At 40.4% G+C, this 24,330-nt stretch overlaps 1 protein-coding gene across 3 annotated transcripts in view; it reads right to left on the bottom strand.

The window, feature by feature from the left end:
* The window catches only part of ABCC8 (ATP binding cassette subfamily C member 8), a 73,222-nt gene extending 49,415 nt beyond the window's left edge, over positions 1-23,807 (bottom strand). The window contains exons 1-8 of one of the 3 annotated variants that reach the window (XR_011679308.1): positions 23,509-23,807; positions 22,080-22,221; positions 19,315-19,436; positions 13,326-13,492; positions 11,774-12,016; positions 10,732-10,920; positions 5,742-5,906; positions 3,603-3,758 (exon numbers count right to left, since the gene is read on the bottom strand). Coding sequence is in view for 2 of the 3 variants with exons in the window: in XM_071427857.1 (XP_071283958.1) it covers positions 3,603-3,758; positions 5,742-5,906; positions 10,732-10,920; positions 11,774-12,016; positions 13,326-13,492; positions 19,315-19,436; positions 22,080-22,221; positions 23,509-23,704 (1,380 nt within the window). In the remaining variant the exon portion in view is untranslated. Of the gene's footprint in view, positions 1-3,602; positions 3,759-5,741; positions 5,907-10,731; positions 10,921-11,773; positions 12,017-13,325; positions 13,493-19,314; positions 19,437-22,079; positions 22,222-23,014; positions 23,239-23,508 lie in introns of those variants that run through there. The other 2 variants (XM_071427857.1, XM_071427858.1) reach the window with 2 other exon arrangements.
* Positions 23,808-24,330: the final 523 nt, after the last annotated feature.

The following is a 24,330-nucleotide window of genomic DNA, read 5'->3' as shown; positions in this document are numbered from 1 at the left end:
GCAATCTGCTTCCACCTGAAGTCAGGAAATTAATGAGTGTCTGAAACCAAACAAAACACACATGGCCTCTGCCACATACCCCTCTTAGAGCTCTCCTCCATAACACAAAATAGTCTTGGATCTTTACAGATCAAGATTTTTACTCCCAACTGCTTCATCATGGGCAGATGCTGTGGGCACTCAAAACACAGGAAAGCACTGAATAGTGAGAAGCCACTGCAGAACACTGACTCCATTTTCCTGCTTTCCCAGCCTTCTGGTTGATTGTCAAGAACATTATGGGACCACCTGGTTCTAAAAAGAGCATCAGCTTCTCCCATAGACAAGGAGAAAGCTATCCCAGCTGGATCCTGAGGGAGTTGCTAGCTCACAGCTGCTTTTCCAACCCTCATCCTAGCTACCGAGAGGCTCAGTCTTGGCAATAAAAATCCCATGTTTCCAATAGGTTAAAAATGATCCCATTTTCATCTTCTTTATAATGTGATAATACAGACAAACTTTTGAAATACCTTCAGCATGTATGGAAAAAAAAAAGGGAAGAATTGTATCTGATAAGAGCTGAAATCTTATCGAACATAATTCTATATCACATCACAAAGTACGGAATCAAGAATAAAGAGTACACAGATAACATCTGAGGACTGGGGGACAGTATCTGGCAGATGGGAGGGCTCTCATCAATATTCCTGAGAAGGCAAAAATCATATTTAAAAAAAAAGTCTGTGTAATGAAACACTGCTTCTCTTTCATCAAAATCCCAAAGCTCTTCTCTGCCAGAGATAAATATCAGGAGCGAAAAGCTCGCCAATAGCTCTGGTTATTCTGTCTTGATTATTTATTGAAGGATGGCCAGTACTTGCAGCCAGAAACTGCTTTGTGGGCAGTTCTGAAAGAGACAAATGTCCTTTCATTACAAGTGTAAGCTGTCCCTACCAATGAGCCAGAGATATGAGAATACAGGATTTTTTAATAATGACAATGAAATCAAACAAGGGTATTTATCAAATGGAGGCATGGGGAGAAGGCCTTTATAAGGCCTCATTTTGCTCCCAGGGTTTCAGCCAAACCTACTGAGGGCATCTTTCAACTGACTGGCATCCCTGGGCCTCTTCTCATGGATTCCAATAGCATTCAAACAGTAACTTAAGGCAATAATAAAGCTCCCATTGACTCCAGTCAGAGCAAAGATGGGGCTCAAATTATCTGGACTGTATAGAAACCTACCTTGTCATGAATGGTTATTTAAAATCTACAGCAGATGCTGAAATGTTGATTGCTAGACTAAGAGCTACAAAACAATTAAAAACCTGTTTTAAATAATAACAGAGTTTGTGCAATGTAGTATTAGCCATCTTTCAAGCAGCCAGTAATTGTTTTCACTGCCTCCTAAAACAAGGTACTGAATGAAAGCTATGGAAAAACCTCCTGAAGAAGCCTTTGTGGCCAATGTGACTCACTGATTTTGGCAAGGAGTGCACGACCCACAAAACAGGAGCACACTCCAGCGCTGATCGTCCTCATCTGGCAAGAAGCATCACAGCAGGAATTCTAATCCAAATATAATTTTATTTTCTGCAGACTGTCAGGAAGTCTTTATGAGTCTGTGACTTCTGGCCCATTAGAGCAAAATGTTGTTACAGAATATGCAATGGAATTGGATTAATTCTCAGTTGCACTAAAGCACTCTACACTGAGCTGCCAGAGAGGTCTCAGAAAATAAGTGCACATGAAATTGATAGCTTGTACATAGTTTGTCTATAATAATTGATACCCTAGATATTATCATTAAGGAGGTGGACTCTTCTTGACTCTCCATAGCTTTTCAGCAATATTATTTTAGTAGTCTACAATCACCGACTTCTTATTGTGCTTCCCATAAAAGGAATGAAAATACCCTGACATCCAAATTATTACCAACAAACTGCCAATATGTGACCATATCTAATATGATATTTCCTCTCAATTTATTTTCATTATAATTATCCTCTTTTTTGCAATTAGACATCAATATTAGGGCATACTCCTTGATAATTTTTTTCCTCCCCACTTTAAAATAATCTGGTTCCCATTTTTCATCCTCCACCCATAATTTCAGGGAAACCATGCCAAAAAATAAGTCAAGTTGCTTTCTGAAAAATTTTGTATGATAATTACTATATCCATCACCCTCCCTTAATTCTAGAAAGCAAATGTTTTAAACTGCCATATAAGTTCCTCCAGAGCAGATCAGAAAAAACTAGTCCATACCTCTTGTGCAGGAATAACTCTGTTGGAGGAGAAAAATGCATTCATACTGCATGAAGGCAACCACACAGTGACATAAATATGGCCACAATCACCTTAAATTTTAATATTTTAACAGGCATGGTTTTACACATCTCACACACATAGAAAGCACAATTAAAAGAAGACATCAGTCAGTAAACTGCTGATTGTTCATACCTTAATATGCTCACTATCCTGATCTGAGGCTTTGCACAAGTCTCATGGAGCTAGCAAGAGTTTTTTCAGAGATTAAGACAAATCATTTGTATAAGATGGTAATGGACACAAACTCCTAAGCAACACCCCTAAAACCACATTATAAGCTGCCTTGAAATACAATCTGCCATTTGGTGTCCATATACAGCCTCATGAAAACCATTTAATTTTTGGGCAAGGGCAAGCAATGCAAAATGCAAAGCTGCTGGATAGATTACTTGCAGGTTTCTGACTTACACACCAGCAAAATCAGCCTCTGTGTGGTGCTGGAACCAGACTGCCTTTGTGACATGAACACAATGGACTTTTCATCATGTTTTTGAAACGAAATTATACGTCTAGAAAATACCAAATTCGCCAAAAAGAGAATTTAAACTCTACTGCCTCTTCTGTTTGTATTTACTGCTAGCACTGAACAACAAAAAGCACACCCAACAAAAGTTGGGTGTGGAAGAAAACAGGAAGACTTGCAGAGCACTGAGTATCAGATGAAACTTCATGCTTTACTGTCAATTTTAATGAAATTCTTAAATAGAAGTACAGGGTGATCCAAGTGGGAAAGGAGATCAAAGGGATCAGACTGCTGTTTAGATACAGGAGGCCAAAGACACCAGAGGATAAAGCAGCAAAACCATTTTGCATAACAAATATGTTCTAACAAAAAAAAATCCTTTGAGACAAAGACAAACTGTGGAGTTTTTCATCCAAAAAGCAGCAGTAGTTTCAAGGCATGTCCAAAGGATCATCTCTATGTAATCATATTTATGCTACTGCACTTGCTTCTGCTGGGATTCAGAAGACAAATGATTGCAATATCTTCCAGTTAACTTCCCTGATGTAATAAATGAATGCACTGCAACTTGCTGCACCCTATAAATTCTTGTTATGAATGCAAAGCATTTTTGACAGCAGCCAAGATCCTAATACAATCATAAATACCTAAAGTCCAGTCACAGATGTGGAATCTATTACAGACAATATTTCTAAATGTTAATAGCTTGAAATTTTATTTCAGGTTATTCTTTAACTTCTTTAATATCCCCAGTTTGATAAAACTCACATGCAATGAACCACTACAGACTGCCAAGCATTAAGAAAAATAGGACATTTAATCACCTTACCTGTACTGGCATAGCCCAAAGGTTAGGGCAGAGGAAGAAGAACCACATCAGCTGATTTGTGTCTATGGCAACCAGGTTACAGATCTGGCCTGCTGTCATCTCCCCCATAGACATGTTAGAAGTTGAAAGCTGCATAATTTTATTGTATATTTTTGTCTGGAAGAGAGATCAAAAGGTACTAGCATACAGAAATAATATGAGATTTCTAGCTCCATCTAAACCCCAGGCCCAGCATGTTGAGGGTGAACAATATTTCCAGCAACTTAAATGAAGAGAATAAAGTTTGGCCTTTTATGTTATTTCATAAAATTTAAAGCTACTCATCTTTGCTGACACAAAGCACAGCGCTGTTACCTGCATTGTGGCTGTCTAAGCACTCCCTTTTTGCATCCCTGTGCTTCAATAAGTGAATGAAACCTTTACTGCCCAAAAATGCCCAAGAACACATTAGCAACTTCATAGTTAATCAAGCTAATGTGGTTCTTGGGTATTTTGGGGCAGTAAAGGTTTTACTCTCTTATTGATTTATACTTCCAGCATCTCCACAGAGTGCCCTTCCTGTAACTAACACTAAGATATTCTTAGATTCAACATATAATCCTTCATGTATTATAATCCTTGTTCTTTTTCTCTGGCAATTGATTCAGGTCCCATCCAACCTCAGCACAATGTTCCTGACTGAGAACATTGCTACATTTTGCTTAGAGAACTCAGTTCCATTACACAGTTTAATTCACAGACAGTGAATGTCTCAGGTACAATTCTGTACTGAATTAAGCAGTTGCCTCAGTGCAGAATCAGGCACCAGGTACAAAAATAACACAATACAGAATAATGAAAACACACTTTTACCAGCTAGTTTGGCAAAAATCAAATAGAGCACACTGAACAGTGGCAGATTTACACAGGACAGGAGGAGAGAAAAGATTTAAAGAAAAAAACATAGAAAAAAGTATAAAAATATTGGCAGGGAAACTGCCATTAACACTGATCTGCTGCTTAGAATGCTGACTAAAAATTTTCCAATTTGACTAGTCCAACTGGCATTATCTAGACTTCTAATATGCAGAACAGCAAATATAAAGCTTTTCTTAAAAAATTTATTTAGCACTCTTTTCCAACTATTCCCCTATTGCACTTGCTTTGGTCCTTGTATTTTTCAGTCATTTGCAGCTCTTTCACTTGATACAAGTCATACAAGTCAAATTTTTGGTTGTTTGTTTGGCTTTTTTTGTTTTGTTTTTTTTTTGTACTTTCGGGTCAATTTTTTTTTCCTGTAGAATTTTTCTACTTCAGTCTAGTCAGGCAAAACCAATGGATGGAAACCAGAAGTCTGTCAGCTGACAAGTGCTTCCAAGTGTAAGATCAAAAGAGAATTAAACAATTAAGCTGCTATTGAAAGCATCCATCCATCATGGAGACTCCCCACAGGATCCATGCAGCTCAGGGGATAAATAATGTAACCTATAAGTTACACTAAGCCTGGATTTCATGCTGTCACAGGGTAGGTTTCAGTCAGTGCCTTTGGCAATCCCACACTGTAATCTTACACCAAATTCTCTCATTTCCAGGCACAGAGCTTTGTATGCTACATCAAACTTTGATCTGTAGTTGTCAGCTATATAACAATTAGAGACCCCATTTTTGCAATCTGACTTTCGTTCAGTGCTTACAGACTCCACCATACCTGGCAGATTTTGTGGCACGACCCCTGGAATAAAACACTGCTCATGCATTGGGAATACAGCCTATCCTTCTGTCCAAAATTTATTTACAATACATTTTAAGGATGTTTTATTTGCATTGGATGTGACATTACCAAAAAATGCCTTTGAGATGGGAGAGATGCAGGTCACACCTAAATTACTTCAAAGGTTACATTCAGTTTTACTGTCAGCGAATTTTTGCTTGAAGGTAAGAAGGAATACAGCATTGGATATTGAAAATAAATATTTATATAGAGTCATCAAAGTAAGATGCAACAGAAACAACTCAGGGCTAACACAATTTCTAACAGCAATGGTACATTCAATACATTTCAGCAGAGAAGCATTTCAGAATTCAACAACTATATAATTTATATTTACAACTACTTGTTTATGAGGGTGTGAAAAGGTTAATTAGTAATATATTGGGTACCTGTATTGCACCTCTCAAGTTGATTCCTGTTTCAATAGCAACATAGTATGATGCTTGCAGAAATGTTCTTTGCAATAGAAGGGCAAAAAATAAGAGTACAGCCAAAACATAAGCATTGGACAGGAACTCTTGTGATGAAATAAAGAAAACACCAAGAATTTTAATCTGCAAAAAGAAAGAAAGTTAAAAATCAGGTGCAATGGCAATTTGCATAATTAATAAGCAGAGATAATCAAAGTTTATTACTTTGAAAGTGCTCCCAACCTTGTCTGAAACTTCACAGTTTAATCACTTGAAACAGTCTCATAACATGCCAACTCTGTAAGCTTCACTTAAATGAAAAATGATGTTTATAGGATTTCTGATATCCTTCCAAAACTCTAGGACACTCCATATGGTCATTTATTAAAAAATGTGCACTGCCCATCATCTAAAAGGAACATCCTTTGGGAAAAATTACTCTCTTAATTTTAACACCTCAGGTTACTGAACACTAAAAATGACCTTCAGAACTGGCAAAAACCACAAAACTCCTGGAACCATGCAAATTATTTTGGCCTGCAGAATCTTGTTCACTTTTATATATGGTCATTACCTTCTAACAAGTTCATGAGATCATCAAAGTGCATTTTGATGCATGCCTACAGCTCAATGGGAAAACAGTGCATTTATTTCAGATTATATTTAACAAGCTGACATCTTTGGTGCCACAACAAGTTGAGAGGCTGGCTCACCATGAGAAGCCTTCTGTAACTAAAATGTCTCCATCTTCCTCCTTTTCCTCTTGGCTCCTTCAAAACTTTGATTGCTGGATTGGGCTTCCATTAAAGGCAAAATTAGGAAGATGAATCCTTCTATTCCCTTTCAGAAGGCTTCTTGCATTTAACATTCCTGCTGTATCCCTTGCTCAGCACATTTTTTCTTGCCTACATAGTTTCTTTGCTGTTGAAGTTTTCACAAGTGCTATAACACTTAATCAGCTACATTTCACAAATTCTCAGTGTCTGTACATTTTATTAGATCTGATCTGCACCTTGCAGTTAACTTCATAAAAACCCCATATGTCAAGTTCATACAGAGGCAGAATTTAGGTTTTTAAGCTGTTCTTTTGGCTGAGCCAGCTGGAAAAGGAACAAACTTCTCCCTACTCTTATTTATATCCTGGTTGCTCCAACCTGCACACTTCTGTTGCTTACTGTGCACTAGCTGGGGAGCTAACTGGATTTCTTCCTGAGCCAATTCAAATCATTGAGATAAGAAAATCAGCCCAGGAAAAAAATAACCAGCCAAATGAACCAAAAAAGTGTCCAAGTAGTGCCAGAGATATAAAGCAAAGAAGAAAAGAGGAGCAGAAATGACAAGGAATGTAAAAGGAGAAAGATTTTAAAATCTGTATTAACTGTAAAACTCTGAACAATTACAGTACATGACAGCCAGTATAGTTCAGATAAAGAGATGTTTAACTGCTATTTTACCTATTTGCACCCTGAAGGGATTTTAAAGCCCTAATTTATTACTTATCCCATAGCAATTCATAGGCTACAGCAGCATTTTATATTACACATAGTTTCTAGTACACTAAAAATGAGTTTCTCTTCCAGATTATTTACAGCCTTACAAGTTCAGGTTTTTAGTGCTGTCCTCCATACACATCTGGCTAGTACTGCTAATCTCTGCAGCTAATACCACTTTTTACTGTATGTAAAAGAATACTTTTTTCCCACAACTATGTTTGTCAAATCATGCTTGTCTAGCAATGAGATTCCGGTGCAGCACTGATTCCCATCAAAACATTATATAAGAGACAAAGAGGGAAAGTGAGATGAATATTCTCATCCTTCCTTCTAATACTCCCTTGAGAGAAAAAGAGGACAAACATACATCCATAAAGATCACACACTTGGTGATAGCAAGATGTTTGCCAAGCCTCAGATGCATTATCAGGCCATTATGGCTTAGTGAGCATATCTGTGTTTAAGCTACAACAGGTTCTACACACTCTTGTCAGCCTGCAGGAAACACAGAAATATCTGAACACTTCCTGAACCTATCACATAGAAGGCAAATAACCTTGTTTGAGACAGAAATAGTTGACAGAAACAATTAGATGTTTTCTTTTCAGAAATGGCTTTGGGAATATTCAGTGTCCCACCTTCCTGACAACTTCAGGGTAACACCAATTCTTAAAAGTTGCTCTAACCAGTGAAAGGCTGAGCAAAAAGCTGCCATTTAAATGCATAAAGACTCTAGACTCAAACAATCTTAGTGTCAATACTGGGCTTTTTGCTATGCTGGGCCCTATGACTTCTAGAGCTTTTTAAATAATGAGTTTGCTGCATCTCTGAATATGTTCTGTCAGCAGCCACTCCTAATACTGGAACTGCTAATCCTAACACTGCAATGTGGAAGATGCTAGCAACAAATGATAAAGGTTATCATTCTGTCAGTCTCTTCTTCAGTGTGAAATGATTAACACTCAGAGAAATCTGTGTCATAGGAATGTTCTGGGGTGGCCATAAATATTGATACTGTAGTTATAAATAAACATGAAGAGCATGACAGAATTTAAGACACTGTTGTGCTCTGACTAACTACAGCACTAACTTGAGCAGTTAATACTGCCTGTGACACCCATGTGATCTGAGTTACAGCTCCATGGTGGGTTATATCTGTCACAAAGGACATGAGGAACAGAGCAATTATTCTATCTCTTTGCCTTCAGTTTCACAAAGAGAATTTCTCTTTGAAAGATACAGTTGACTCATTACAATATCTCAATCTAAATATTTGAGATGTAGCTGGGTAGGAGATGGGTAAAATCACCCTCCATTGCACTCACAACTTCTGTTGCTTATCTGATTCTGTCCCACTGTGTGGCAACTCTTTCCAGTGCCCTGAAACTCAGCAGCACACCAAGCACAAACACTGTTTGCCCCACTTATCATCACCTTCATATGACAGCATTTTAGAAAGTTTGTTTCTCACACCTGTGAGGCTCACAGGGGCAAAGGATACGGCAAGGTTTTCCTCTTTTGACTCATTACAAGCAGGGATATCGCATTCCTAGCAGTAGAACTGGTGTATTTTCTTCCAAAACAGACCAAGTTGGCTGGGTATGTGAACATACATGGGAGCCCTCCTGAACACCCCAGTCTGCTTCCAGAGAGTTTGAATAGAAGCTCTTCATTGGAAAGCTATTTCATCTCACCCAGCAAAAGCAATTTACCAGAAAAAAAAACAACAATTTCAAAACATAAGGAAACATAAGGAAAACATAAGCAGAGTTAAAATACACCCTTAAGTGCCACCTGTGGACTATGACCATCAGTGAATATTGCTGTTAGGTGATCCCAAATTGATGTCCATGACAACAGTGAGGTACTGCTCAGCTAGTGAGTGAGGAGTCTAGGCTGCTGAAGCTCTGCTAAGGGCCTATCAGGACTAGACCTGAACCTTTTCTTTTTCACAGAGAAGCAGTAGCTGACAATTTTAGAGGAAAATTAAATAGAACAATCTGTAAATTATATAAAATCACAATTTCAGCTGAAACAGTCCCAAACAAATTACTGAAATGCAGAGCTCAAGAGCTTCCACAGTACTTTGCTGCAACATAGTACTGTAGTCTTAATTTTCTCATTTCCTGCTTTAACTGGTTTCCACTGAACCTACTCACTGTAATAAAGTTTCCAAATATTAGGATAAGGGTTGCAAAATGGACAAACAGTTAATTTTAGCCTGAGGCCTTTGTTAAATTTTCTGCACTGCAGCTGATGGACTTCAATATTTACAGTGGACCAAATCCAAAGAGTACTTAAATGGATGGGTATATTTCCATTAGTGTCAACAGACTTTAGAAAAAGTCTTATATCAGACACTAAGTGAGCTGCAGAATAAAACTGATCTATCTCATAGAAATCCAGCCTGAGTGACCTCACCTTATAATGAAAAGATCCTTCCTGGGTTACATTTTTGTTTTTAGTTAATCAAGAAATATGTCTGCTTCCTCTTGGAGAGTATTCATTTAAATAACATCCTCTAAAAATATGTTTCAGTTGATCTTTCAAAACTAACCTCCCCAAAGGCACTAGAGGGAATGCTTGGTCACAGTTAAATTACTTGGCATTTTATGATGATGACAAAACTCTGCTTTAATCCTCTTAGACATCCCTCATTTTTAGAAATGAAAAGCCAAGCCTATTAAAAACACACTTTTCCTTTCTGGAAAGCACTCAGTCACAGATTTGATTCAATCTCTACTCAAGACTGCACCTAAATTCCTTATGATATTGATGAGATTCTGGATATGCTTCAGTGTTCTCTTGAATGAGGTTATTTTCCAGAATACAAGGCTGACCAGATGCATGGCTCACATATTTTGCCCCAAAAGAATCACAGAGTGGATCAGGTTGGAAGGGACACTGGAGATTATCTAGTCCAATCTCTCTGCTCAAGTAGAGTCATCCCTGAGCACATGGCACAGGACTGCATCCCAACTGCTCTTGAGTATCTCCAGGGAGGGAGATTGCACAACCTCTCTGGACAACCTGTTCAAGTGCTCAGTCACCCACACTGTAAAGAAGTTTTTCCTCATGTTCAGGTGGAACTTCCTGTGCATCTTTCCTGCCATGGGCTCTTGTCCTATTATTGCTTGGCGGCACCAAGCAGAGCCTGGCTCCATCTTCTTGAGATCCTCCCTTTGGATATTTATATAAATTGATGATGTCCCCTCCCAGTCACTTCTAGAGGCTGAACAGGTCCAGCTCCCTCAGCCTGTCCTTGCAAGAGATGCTCCAGTCCCTTAATCACCTTTGCTGCCCTGCACCGGACACCCTCCATCACAGTACAAGGGTGGGTATCAGGCAGCACATTCACACTGGCACTGCCAGCACTCACAAACACAGCAGAGTTGCTTTCCTTCCTGAGGACAAACAAAACAGAGTCACAGCATCTCTTTTTGGACTCCTCTCTTTTGGTGACATTTTGACAGTACCTGTGGGCGGATGGTGTTATTTCCTTTTCCAACGTTGTGAACAATCCCCGAAATGCAGAGCGGCCCGGCGAATCCAAGCAAGTCAGCCAGAATACGGAACGTGCTGCTCAGGAGTAAGGGTCTTCCAAAAGCACAGCAGAGAGCGCGCCAAATGGACCTGGATCCTTGGGGAGATGATGATCTTTTGTTCTGGTCAGAATTAAATTAAAATTCGTAAGAATTATGTTATACATTAACCTCAGGTCTGATAAATACTTGGTATTCTTATCACTGCTTTAATTCATTGACAACCATTTGTAATCTCTCAGGTAGAAAGCAGAGGAACTACAACTATTGTTTCTTTTTGTAGAGTCAGAACAAAGCAATAATTTGCACTTCTCTCCACAAAAGGAACCATAATTTCTTTCCTACCCTTAATAGGGATCAAATAAGTGTGTTGTTTGTGGCCTGCTGAGGAAGGAAAAAAAAGAGGGAGGGAAGTGACAGGTTTTTGTTCTCTGGTGAACACAGAGACTGGAAGCATACACTTTTTAGGCAGGATGCAAACAAGTTCTCCTAGAATCCTGTACACACTCAGCTTCCACTGAGGAGTGAATATTAATTTGGACTGAGATAGTTTCAGCCTTAAACCCTCCTATGGACAAACTGTAACTGAAATAACATGGAAAAAAAAAATAGCCCTGCAAGGCATAATTAATACAGACTGTGTAATTGAATGTTTCCAGGGTCTTATTAGGAGGAATAATGGTGTTCAGTGAACACAATCCATGATTACTTTCCACATCAAAATAGAGGCTGTACACATTTTACCCACATTTAACCAGTAATGTGCTTGACATGCATGTTTGATTAGAGAAACTTCATTATTTGTACGAGGTACAACTGAGAATGTGGTCTCATGGTATATGGACTGCTATGCCAATGAATCCTTCATTAGCATCATATCTGTTTATATCTCTTTGTGTCATGCTTATATGATAAAAAGTAATGAAAAACACAAGCTCTGAGTAAGCAAACAGACATAATTCCATGCTTTGCATACCTTCTGTGCTTCAAAGGCCTCATTAAGGCGAATGTAATTGGTCAGAGCTCTCATAGCAATGGGAAGCTTGCCTATGGTTTTCAAGTCTATTGGTTTTTTATGGGCAGTCTTGATGAATGTGTTCATCCACCAGTATGTTCCTTTGGATAACAGATTCACAAAGGGCTGCAGGAATCGCACACCAAGATCCTGGAGATCCTCAGGAGGTTTAACTTCTTTAGGAGTTTTGAAGAAAACGTATCTCTGAAATCCAGAAAAATGCCAGCAGAATGTGTAGAAAATATAAGTGCACAAAGAATAGATAAGGACATTTTAGATAATCAATGAATCAGTCTTGGTTTCTTAAAAGACATTCAAGTACAACCAATACAGCAATCCAGTGTCCTCAGGTACTGAGGATAATCAGAGGCATCCAGTCTAGAAATAAGTAATTCTTATCATTCACTAGGACTCTGCTTATGGTGCAAAAATTTGCATACTTGCAGGGGAAAAAAACCCCAAACCACCTTATAGAAACAGATCATCATGGCTGGGAGACCTGCAAGATCATCCAGTACAACCACCAAGCCAGAACCACCCTAATCACCCCTACACCATATCTCCAGACACCTCTGGAACATTTCCAGGTGTGGTGACTTAATCACCTCCCTGGGAAACTTATTCCAGTGCCTGCCACCTGTTTCAGTGAAAATTTTTTTCTAATAACACTAATCTGAACCTCTGTGGTGCTACTTAAGACCATCTCCTCTTGTCCTTTCACTTGAGACATGTCAGAAGAGACTGACACCCCACCCCCCACCCCGCAATTATTTAAACAGGACAGTCCCAGCAGCACGACATGGGACACAGGAGCTAAAGCACAGCCCTGAGGTTATCACTAGGATTCATCTCCCACACCACACTGCTTCACATTTGTTAGCTCAGAACATGGAGCTACTGGTGCTGCAGCAAAAAAAAATTACATGGGAATATTTCTTTCCCTCCTAAATTTAATTTGTGTGCACAGTTGGTGAGTGCCAGCTGAAGGGAACTTTGGAATTTATGTATCCAGCAGTCTCCAAAGTCTCAGTTTAGATTATGACTGCAGACACTGCAGAGGAAAAAACAAATATAGATGGAAGGAACCCTAGTAGCCCAAATAAATCACTTATTGTGATTGTCTCCTGGAAAATGAGAGATGCTATTTGAGTGTCTAAGATATTCTCTGATAGAGCAGACAATTCCTTTCTACCAGTCTTCTCTTGCATCAGAAATACTTGGCTCTCATGACTGAAACAGAATAATTTAAAAAATTACAGCAAACTCGAACAGATGAAATTGATCTTAAATTATCAACAACAGAGTCTGGTATTTTTTGAAATTACACATTCATCTGGTCTAGTAAAATACTATTAACCCTTGACAGTCAAATAGCCAAATTTCTAACTGGATTTTTCATTCTCCTGAAACACATTTTACACCAACTACCTAGAAAAGGGATTAAAAAAATACCAATAACCCAAAAAACAACCAATAAAAACCACAGAAGGAGACTTCTAGCATAGTTACTTACCCTCACCCTGATGACATTGATTTCTACAGCTAGTAGCATTCCATAAAGAACAACCAAGAGTCCCGTGAGGCAAAATCGAAGCTGAGAAAATCCAACCCCATTATCACAGAACTTCACAAATTTGATGGTTTTAGTTATGAAAGCTAAAGTCCAGTAGAACAGCAATGCTGTAGAGAAAAGACCCAAACAAATTAACCAGCTCCATGGTTGCAAAAATATACAAAGGCATCGTAAAATATAATTAAAGAAGAATTAAACAGAACATATAAAACCAGAGAATTGCCTTTCTCATGTCAAACAGAACCCTAATTTAATTCCAAAAACATTAAAATAGTAAGATAATGTTAGTTTCTAATGCCTTTTCTATTAGATTTAGTGAGATCTCATAAGTTTCACCAAGTGAAGTCTGCTGAAGGAAATTTCATCTGCTGTAAAACTGTGTCCACATGATCAGCTCAAGGGATGCTGTTGCTCCAAAAGTGAAGGTGCCTGTGAATAATGTTCTTCAGATTTGGTTAATGCTACAAGACTGCTATGAATGTGGCTTGAAGGAAAATTCCCTGTGAATCTCTGGGATGCATCAGGAACAGGTATTAAAATACTTTGTCCAAACTGCTGCTGCGCTATCATTCAACAAAAATTCCATTTATGTAATTCACAATGTAGATAAAACAGTCACATCAAGGAAGGATATTCTGGCATTCATGGAATACAACTTTCACTTTTTAGTGTTCTATGAAACCTCTTGTCTCAAGGTGCTCATCCTACCATCAGCTGCAGCTAAATAATCCATGGAATAAGCTCTGGTGGCTTGGAAGCACACCCCATACCATTCATTACACCATAAGCCAGGTCCTGTTCCCTAGTCCTAAGGAAATACCTTCCAGGGTTATATTCTTTTAAATAAACCTTCCATTGCTGCTCTATCTGCCATGGTGCAACAGATGGAATGAGCTCTAACTGCCAAGAAAAGCTTGGATGTGCTTTCCAAGTGTCTTGCTGAAACACCACAGAAAGAAGACTTCAACCAAGGCATTAGCAACTCTAAGTCTAGCTTAAATATAGATAATTATCAGGAAGTTCCATAAATTTCAAAGAATTGGTGGTGTTCCAGCTATGCTGAGGCACCAGAAAGCTCTCTGGAGATGTGCTCTGGGGCTACCCTTCCAAGCAAAGCTAAATTCAATGTGGAGAATCCATGTGAGATTTAGGACTGCCAGTCCTGCTTCTACAGAAATCAAGTTAAAACCTCTTCTTTTAATGAGGACAGTGAATGGAACAGTACAGGAACACTGTGCATTAGGACATTTGCCAAGGGAGCCTCTCTTCCTCTAAAATTAAGAGGCCTGTTCCTAAGAGGAAAACACTGAGTAGTCAGTATTTGCGCACTGCACTTCAGTGGCCGATGGCTGGAGAGGGTTTTAAAGATATACTAGATGTACTTACCAAATTTCTCTTGTAAAACTTTAGCTTTTACAAGAGGCTTCCTACCATCTTCCCAATTTAGATTGCTTCTCATCCTGTTTCAGACTGCTTCCTTCTTTGGAGGCATCTTCCTTCTTTGACTATCCCTCCCTATTTGCAGTACTTCTGACTATAAAGTCTCACTTCATCCAAGAACTACATTCCATGCTGTTCTACTCTTAACCACCTTTATCTGTTAAGCCTTGTTTTGTTTCCTTCTTCCAACAACAGGCTGAGAAACACATCCCTCTTGGAATAAAAGGGACTTAAACATTGTACACTGAAAATATCCACCAGTGGAGGACTTCCAAAAAAGCAACCAAGCCAACAGGCATTTATGTGTGTCTTGGAATTATAAATAAGAACTAGCAGAGCCATTCTCCTATTCAGGGCTTAAATAACAGTCCATATGACCTTTTATTACTATTGTTATAATGTTAATTTATCTTTTATCTAAGAAGTATTATAAAGTGCCAAACACAACATTCTCAAGTCACACTTCCTTAGAAGCATTTGAATTTAGTTGGCTTTTCACTTTTGAATACAAGTGTATCTAATCTGATCTGGAGAATGCTCACAGGCCACTCAAGGATCCTTGGAAAATGCAATTGTAGCTCTGTTCCTTATAGATGATGTTTTTATCATCTGGCTGGTGAGCACATTTTGGCTGAGAGTTTTTAGAAATTATCTCTGAGAACTTAAAGTGGCCTGAACTGCAAAGTGATCAGACCACAGAGGCATTTACTGGATTGCTTTAAACCTATTCTACGTGCCTGAACGACCTTGCTTTTTCTTGGACCATGTAAGATACCTCAACCCACACCACCAGGATGTAGATTCTCACCTGGGTCACACCTCTGAAAAATAAGGCAATGTGCAGCTCAAACTCTTCTACACCTTTATTGAATGATGCCCAACCAAAAAAGTCACACATTTAACTGGATGGGATTTATTAATTAACCTGTGCCTGTTTGGAGAGAATTTTTTTTGTACTAAGCAATATTTTTATGCAAGAAGTTTCATTTTAGAGAATAAACCAATTCCAAGGGAAACAACTACAATGCAAAGGGGCAAAAATTTTGAATCAGAAAAATAGATCCCTGTCTAGTAGTAGTAAGGTGTAGGCACACAGTTTGTGGTAATTGGGAGTGGGGCTGCAGCAGAACCTTATGGTTGGGCTACAGCTGTGCAGGACAGGTGGATAATATTGAAGGGAATGAGACCTGGAGTGCCCAGGTGCACTGACCAATCACCAAAGGGAACAGAGGGCACACAGGTGAAATGCATGAATGTGAGGGGTATAAAAGGTTGGGCTAAAGAACCAGAGAGAGCAGATGCTTGCAGCCTTCTGAAGTGATGTGACTCTGTATGGGTTGAAGCTTTCTGAAATTGTATGGTGACACTGTGTATTGTGGCCATATCAACTGTGACATATGCTGTGGCATATACTGTAACAGTAGTCATATAATTAAGATTAGTTTAAAAAAAAAGGACAATTTTCTAAAATGAAAAAATTTATGTGTTCCCACACTACCACCCATTTCAGATTAACACCTCAAAGTCCTGTTGTTATCTCATAGTTTTCTCCCACTAATAATTTTTGAGTTTTATTTATCTTTAAAACAAAGAAACTAACTTTAAAAATAGTGGAATCAGATGCTATCATTCAGTCATGTATTTTAAACATTGAGAAAGCAGCAGATTTTCCAATCCAGTCTGAAAACTATTCTAAAATGAGTCCTGCTTAACTGTACAAATGTTATGCAACCATGTGGTGCAAATAGCATCAAAATTAGCATTATTATGAGAGTGCCCTGGTAAACAGCACTACATGGGAACAGCTACATTTGTTGAAATATAATTATAGACCAAAATCATACAGAAAAAGAACACTTTCAGACCAGATCAAGGTGCTCCAATAGTTGGGTCACTCAACTGCATTCATGAACTCAATCATTAGCTTCAGTGAATAAATATTCCAAACCTTGTCAATGTTTTTTGATAAGAAATACTAAGAATTACTACTTCAAAATAGCCAAGTGCCTGGGCTAAAGCTGAAAGGCAGGGTTAGGATCAACAGAGGAATTCTGAATCCTCCATTTGCATACCCAAGGAAACACACTAATCCCCACATCTGTCACGGTATCTGCCTCTCACTTGCTCATGAAGAGCCACAAATGGATTTGGTTTCTTCGAGGTACAGAGTGAAAAGCATCTTTAAGAAACAACACATCTCAGAATTTCATGGGATTGGAAAATTTCACCCTGTTCAGAATTAATGATCAGACCTTTAAGGCTCCACTGCACTGCATCAGTGAGAGTTCCCCTGCTGGGTTTAATAGTTTTTGGATAAGGCCTCTGTTAGTCTTTGTTTTAAGCAGCTACCAACTCTTTGCAGCTGTGAGCATTCATCCTGCAGCTGAGGCAGATGATGCCCTGCAGTTTGCTGGAAATTCACTGATGCTCAGAAGCAGCAAGATGTCACATCAGCTCTTCTACTTTGCTCTGTGTGTTTGCAACATTAGATCTCTTCTGTATGAGCCCAGTTTCCCATACACCCAGCAAAAAGCTTATCACCAGCTTTAGCTTTCCCTCCTGGTCCTCATTTACCTCATAAAATGAGGCTCTAAAGCAAAGCTGCTTCATGACCACACTGCACTCTAGTGGGTTTACAGGTGAGTAAAGGTATAATTTAACTATCCATACTGGGCTCACTTGCATAAAATGCTCATTGTCTGGTCCCAGATGTCAATACTGAGTAGTTGCAATTAAGATTGAAAGATAACTAACAATCCTCCCAGTTTGTGCAGTTAGGAACAAAGGATAGAGACTTCCAGAAATGCCTGTCTTAGGACAAATAAAAGAAAAACAAAAGAAAAATAAAATAAAAATCAAAGACCATCAGTTTGTGAAGATTTTGGACTAAAATTCAAATCAGACACTAAGTGGGAAAGACTGTGATGGTCTGAGTTTCTTTTTCATCTAAGAGCTATTAGGACCAGATTTTCTGAGAGAGTCTATTCCTTGGAAATTCTTGCAAAATTAAAATTCATCCATAATACTTAAATGTTGGTATTTGGTGGCACAACTTTTTAGTATTCAAGTATTGTCCAGAGTTTATCCAGCATCAGCACTCTAAACACTGAAACACATTATCATAAAAAAGAAATCTCTACTGAGCAGGAATTATGCAAAAATGGGTAATCAACTACCAGCTGTAACTTTGCTACCCTTCTCAAAGACTTAACAGCAGGAATGTGGCAGTGACACTAAATTATTTAACATTGTATTATACATCTGAAATAACAACAAAAAGCCCAAACAACAAAACAACCTAAAAAACAAAACCACAAAAACCACTGCTTGCTTTACAGGCAACAGTAACAGGCTAGCAATGCTTCCTGAGACATAATGTCTTCCTGTGAGAAAGCATTAAAAATACTTTGTTGATTATTTAAAAAGCAACTAAATGACCTCACCTGTTCTTAAAGGATAAAAAAGATCCTACTTAAAAGAAAGGTAGAGGAAGAAAAGCAGTCCCAAAGGAGAAGACATAAAGGTTGCTAAGCCTGGACAGAAATCTAAGTCTTTGGAGAGGAATTTTTTTTCAGGAGTTACAGCCTATTTCTGCAGAACAGGACTCTCACTTAACCCAACATGTAGATCAAAATAATCTTCAATATGTAAAAGCTTTCTCAAATCTAGTTATTACTGACTTTTCCCCACCTGACAAAAACTAGAACAAAATAATACAAAATAATACAAAATAATACAAAATAATACAAAATAATACAAAATAATACAAAATAATACACAAGACAAACTTTAGCAGGATCTATTGATACAGAAATCCAGCTCAAACAAAATTTGATGAGCCAGAACCAAAGAAATAACAGGTGACAGGATGTGACTAAACATGTAGCCATCCCCAGCCTGCAGTCTAACTAAACAGATGAGAACACATGAACAACTGCATGACCACCAGCAGCAGTGGATTTTCTACAGCTACAGTTTATTCACAATCTGGCAAAATACAGAGTAAACTAGGTAGTTCTCATTCATAGCATTTTCCATTCAAAAGGCCTTAAAGCAGTTTTCAAAGGGAGTTTTAGGAACATGAAGCAAGAGCAAGCAGGCAGAGTAATATATTCATGCCTGAAAGTCAGGGATGTCATTGCTTAGCTCCTTGCATATTTCAACAGACCACGCACACCAAGATTTCTTCATTCTTGCATCATGCCTCCACACAACAGGCTGACAAGGGGGTTTGGATTTAGAGTTAACAATTTCCCACGCTACTTTTTCCACAAAAGCAGTTTTTCCTAGAGAAGTCTTTGGCTCATTGAATCCCTGAGAACATTACACAGACTATTATTAGAAGTTAAAAGCATTAAAAAGAATGAAATGTTTGAGCATACACAGAAGGGTAGCTTTGGTCATAGAAGACTGCAGTGACCTTTCACCAAGGAAAAAAGACACACAGCACCACAGCCACACTTCCAGGTGCATAGATTTTGAGACATACCTATTAAGAGTTTGGGGAAGTTGGATGTTTCAATATTGTGGTAATAGACAACGGATGTGATGGCTGCCAGGAATGCCATTCCAGCCGGCATGTACAGGTGTAAGTGGCGGGATTCAGAAACCCTTCAAAAGAAAAAAATATCTGTTAAAGTCAAACCTCTCAGCTATTTAAATGTTTCCCTTTTAATTCATGAACAGTATCTTGCTATGATGTAGGATTTTCTAGAATGACTTATGGATGCAAACCCCTCCAAGTTTTAATTGAATTTCTGCTCCTAAATCACACAGTTGGATTTCAAATTCCTCCCCTGTGCTGAAAATGAAAGGTGTGTACTCCTATTTCCTACTGAAATCATTGGAACACTTGTTTAAATTAGGACAAGCAGCTCATCTACAAAATGAGAAAAGTTAATTTAAGCTAAACTAGTTTGGGAGCTGTCCATCAAAATATGCAGATAAGACCAACTGACAGCACAGTTCAAGATTTTCTACAGAAGCATTTTGTGCAAGTGTTTCATTTTTTTCAGTTTCAAAGAAGGAACAGCACCACAGCACAGGATTTACTTACAGTGAGGTCTGTCTTCAGTGACTACAAGCCAACAAAAAACCCCCTGTAACAGAATCATGCACTCTTATGGTCTTTGTCCTATAAAGCAAAACTCTGCAGATGCTTTGTTTCAGGTAGCAGCAGAAGGGGTCCTGCCAAATACACCCCTTTGGGAATATTGGAATTGTTGGGCAATGTTGTGGGTTTGTCCAGCATTCAATAGAAATATGTTTTCTCCTCCTCTTTCTTCCTACCCATTTTCTCTTCCTTCCCTCTCCCCTTTAGTTTCTTTCACAAAAAGAATCTAATGCCCTAAGCTATCAAGGGCTACAATTTCCTCTGTCTCCCAGCCAGCTTCACCAGAAGGAGACACCAAGATGACTTCAGGACATAAACATTTAGGAAAATTGACACTGTTGTCCTCTGAATGGATTTCTTCTTGCTGCATCAAACAGCACTTTTGTGGAGTTTGGAGACACAAGAAGAGCTGTGCTGGGAGGGAGATGAAAGATATCACAGAACATCACATTCCTGAGAGCAGAACATCACAAATGTCTAGCAGAACCATAGGAGCTCAGGACAACCATTTCCTGCATTTCTGCTCTAGAAAGGAGAGCCTTCCCTCAATGATGACTGCGGTGAACTCTGCAGAGCTGGCTGAAGCCATGCTCACAGCCTGTCATGAACACTAAATTCCTCTTGCTGACAATAGCTGGATGTCAATACATCAAAATGAGAAAAGATCCTCTGAAATTCATAGTAATGCCAGGAGGTTATGTACACCAGGTCTGAATTCTCAGCAAGGATAAAAAAACCCAACAAGAACAGATTTCTTCAGACAGCCTAAGCTTCAGTAGGTAACACTGCAGCAGTGGGAGGCTTTTTAAAATCTATTTATTCCACAGTTGCTGGAATTCCCCTATATAACTGTACCTCCAATAGGCCACTTCTGTTGCTGAGATGCCAAAGCCTTTAGCACCCAGTTGCTGCCAAAAGAACTCACCAGCACAATCCATTTTGGTTCTTAGAAAGCTGATGAATATCAAAACTCTGCTCTATTCACTGGAGCCCTCACCAGCCTGCTGAGTGCTCGGGAAGCACGACTGTGGGTTGGCACTCCCCCAGCAGAGCTCCGAGCTTTGATTCTCATCAGGTGACACCTATTACTTAACAGCAGTGTTCTGAGTCAAGTTAAATAGCAAATAAACATAATGAGAGGCATTGCTAACGAGAAAAATAAAGGAGAAAACTCAAAGCAGGAGATTTTGCTCTGAGCATCCCACACTCTGATAACTCTGAATAAGCAAGAGAAAAATTCCTTTAAAAAAAACTGGCAGCGAGAAACATCCTATTTATATAGGTTTAAGAGAAGTTAAAATAATAATGATGATATCATTTTCTACACCAGAAGTCTGCAGTGCATTTCACACTGGTTGGTGGATACTTGTTATATAGATGGCTAATCAGGGAGTTTTTGTCCTATTTAATTAGGAACTTCCATTTCATAATCCTTGGGTTCAAATTCATAATGATCATGAAAAATCATGCCTCTCTTCATAGAAAGAGATCATATTCATTGTTATATAATTAGCTCTTCCATAATAAATCACTCTCCTATACCACTTGTTTCACTTGAAATATTTTTTTTCCACAGATTTCTGTTTAGTGACATCCTAAGCTGCATAAAGGATGATAGTTCATGCTCACATAATATCAGCTGCTCTGCTCCGGGTAACATAGGAGATATAGTGCACAGTCACCTGAAGAAACCCTGTGGGGTGTGACTTAAGCCCAGGAGATTCATTCCTCTTATTTAGATGAAAAGAACTCAGTTTGGGGGTGAATGGTGTGACCTACTGTGTACATGGGAGTTCCTCCTAAGTAACGACTGTGGGATTGGGTCCTTGGACATAAAACATATCATGAAAATGTCACCATCTGCTTGAATCATCAGGATTTATCTATGATTACTCTTTGGAAAGATAGTGTCATTAAGCTGAACTAAAAATGATTAAGGTCAGTTGCGCCTGTGTACATCACTTGGCAAGGTCTGTGGAATTTCTGATACAAGGTTGGTAGGTTAACCACTAAGAAAACAGATTATATGTTCATAACCACAAGGAATATCATTTAGATGAGGACTTGGACAAGGAGGAAATATCTGCCCTGAAACCTTTAAACTGCTCAGTGCTACCAGGAGAAGGCAGACAAACACTTACCCATCAGACACTATGCCCTCTGCAATTTCACACACCAGCACAAACAAGAGGATAAAAGTCAGTATCCAGCGTAAATTGTGGCCAGGAAAATGAAGCCATGTGCTATGATGTATATGTACTTTGGAACTCTGACTTCCCCATCCTAAAAGAGAAAGGAGAATTATAGAGAGCTTTCTTTACAAGAGTGACACACAAAGTTCCTGCTTACAAAAAACCCCACACCATATATGTAACAACCTTGCATACCAACATTGACACAGCTGTGTTGTTAAACACACATGCATTTGATTATCATCAGAACTGTGCTCTCACTGTCTCACTTCATATGGAATAAAATCAATAATTCAGACAGGACACAGCCTTAAATTCCTATACTTGTAGCAACTTACTATCAAGAAATAACATGCACTAAACATTTTAAAATCTATTCACAGCTTAAATGAACAACAAATTAACGTTTTGACAAATACACACAAACACTCTAATAAATGCACAACTTATTTTCCCTTTAATTCTTTTAAAAATAAAAAGGATAAGGTGTGAAATTTTATCTTGCTAAAAATTAGCAATACTGAGAGATTCCAGATAAACGCAGGGAACCCTAAGCAGCTGACCCCGTTTTCACAGTCGTGCTGGCTGCTATTTCCCCACCGGACCTTTTCCCATCCCCAGCAGCGAGCGTTACTCCAACCCGTGCCGTGGCTCTCCGCGGGCCGCTCCGGGCTTTGGACGAGGGCATCCGGAGCAGTGACAGCCCCGTGCGCTGAACCACCGGGCCACCTACCGGTCCCGCCGGGCTCGTGACATTAAATCGCGGTACCCGCCTCAGGGACCGCAGAAGCCAGCGGGGCAGGACCTGTAATCAGGGGGGGCTGCCAGGCGGCTGTGACCCCGCAGTAATTGCTGGGGGTGATATTTCATAACGCAGCACTTACTTGTCAGGTTTCCTGGGCTTTAACAGCACATTTGTTTCTGCTCCTTGCCCTGTACCGGCAGGGCAAATCCTGCGGTCTCTTCCAGCATCACCCGTTCCTGCCCTGCCTGCGCAGGGGGTTTCACCTGCGGGGAGCCCCGCGGGCTGCCCCGACAGACGGAGACGGGCCCCGCAGCTCGGGCGGACAGCGGGCGGTGCGGGGGCTGCCCGGGGAGAGGCGGCCGCCGGAGCATCCCGCAGCTCGCAGCGCATCCCAGGAGCGGCGCAGCCTCCCCGCGCGGCACGGGGGCAGGGCCAGGCCGGGGGACACGGCAAGGGGAGGCCAGGCGGGCGGGGGGAACGCGGCACACGCGCGGGGGAGGGAAACCCACGGCGAGACAAAGCCGGGCGCGGGGACGCGGCAAAGCAGCACCGGGGGTAGAGAGGCAGAAGGAAAAGGAGGGCAAATAGGAGAGGCACAGGCGGACAGGGGAAGGGAGAACCGCAGGCACGCACCGATGAAGAGGATGGGGAAGGTGATGAAGAGCAAGAAGACGTGCGGCACCACGTTGAGCGCATCCACGAAGCAGCCGTTGTTGAGCACGCCGTGGTCCACGTTGTAGGCGGTGGAGTTGCCCTCGTCGCCGCAGAACGCCAGGGCCATGGCGGGACCCTGCGCGCAGCCGGGCGCCGCCTCCGCCTCCGCGCACATCAGGCGGGGCCGGCGCGGCCGCGGCTCTGCCCGCACCTGCCGGGAGCGGCGGCGGCCCCGGCCGCGGCCCCGGCCCCGCGCTCCGCCCGCCCCGGCCCCGCTCCGCCCCGGCACCGCCCCCGAACAGCCCCGAGCGCCGCGCTGGGGGAGCGCTCGGCGGGGACGGGGGCGGGACGTCCCTCCGCTGACGCGGCTGGGACCGGTGCGAGCGCACCGTGACAGCCCTCGGTACCCCAGAGCATCAGACCCGGGTTCCAGGGCTCTCGGGATCGGTAGAGCGCTTTATGCATCGCTAACATGACAGAACATGAAATATCCAACTAAATTAGTGATGACAGGAATTACAGATTACGGAAAGTGTGTTCTTTCAACCTTGTTGGCTTTTGCTTTTTTCTCGACTGTGATAAAGATATTATTAGATTAAGTCACGTATTCAGCCATGCCTTCCTCCCAAAGGAGACCTCAACATTACATCCTGAACAGCTGTTGTGTTTGTGCCTTACCTTTTTTTACCCCTAAAATGAGTTAAACCCTAACTGTTTTTTCCCCTCCACCAAGACTGCCTCAGTCTCTGAGAATCAGATCATTAATTTGAGTGGGCTCCAAGTCACTCCCCAGGCATTTTT

Source organism: Agelaius tricolor, unplaced genomic scaffold, assembly GCF_023055355.1.
Source record: "Agelaius tricolor isolate 1412-34295 unplaced genomic scaffold, bAgeTri1.0.p SCAF_5, whole genome shotgun sequence".
Taxonomy (NCBI): Eukaryota; Metazoa; Chordata; class Aves; order Passeriformes; family Icteridae; genus Agelaius; species Agelaius tricolor.
This window is presented reverse-complemented; position numbering and strand designations above follow the sequence as displayed.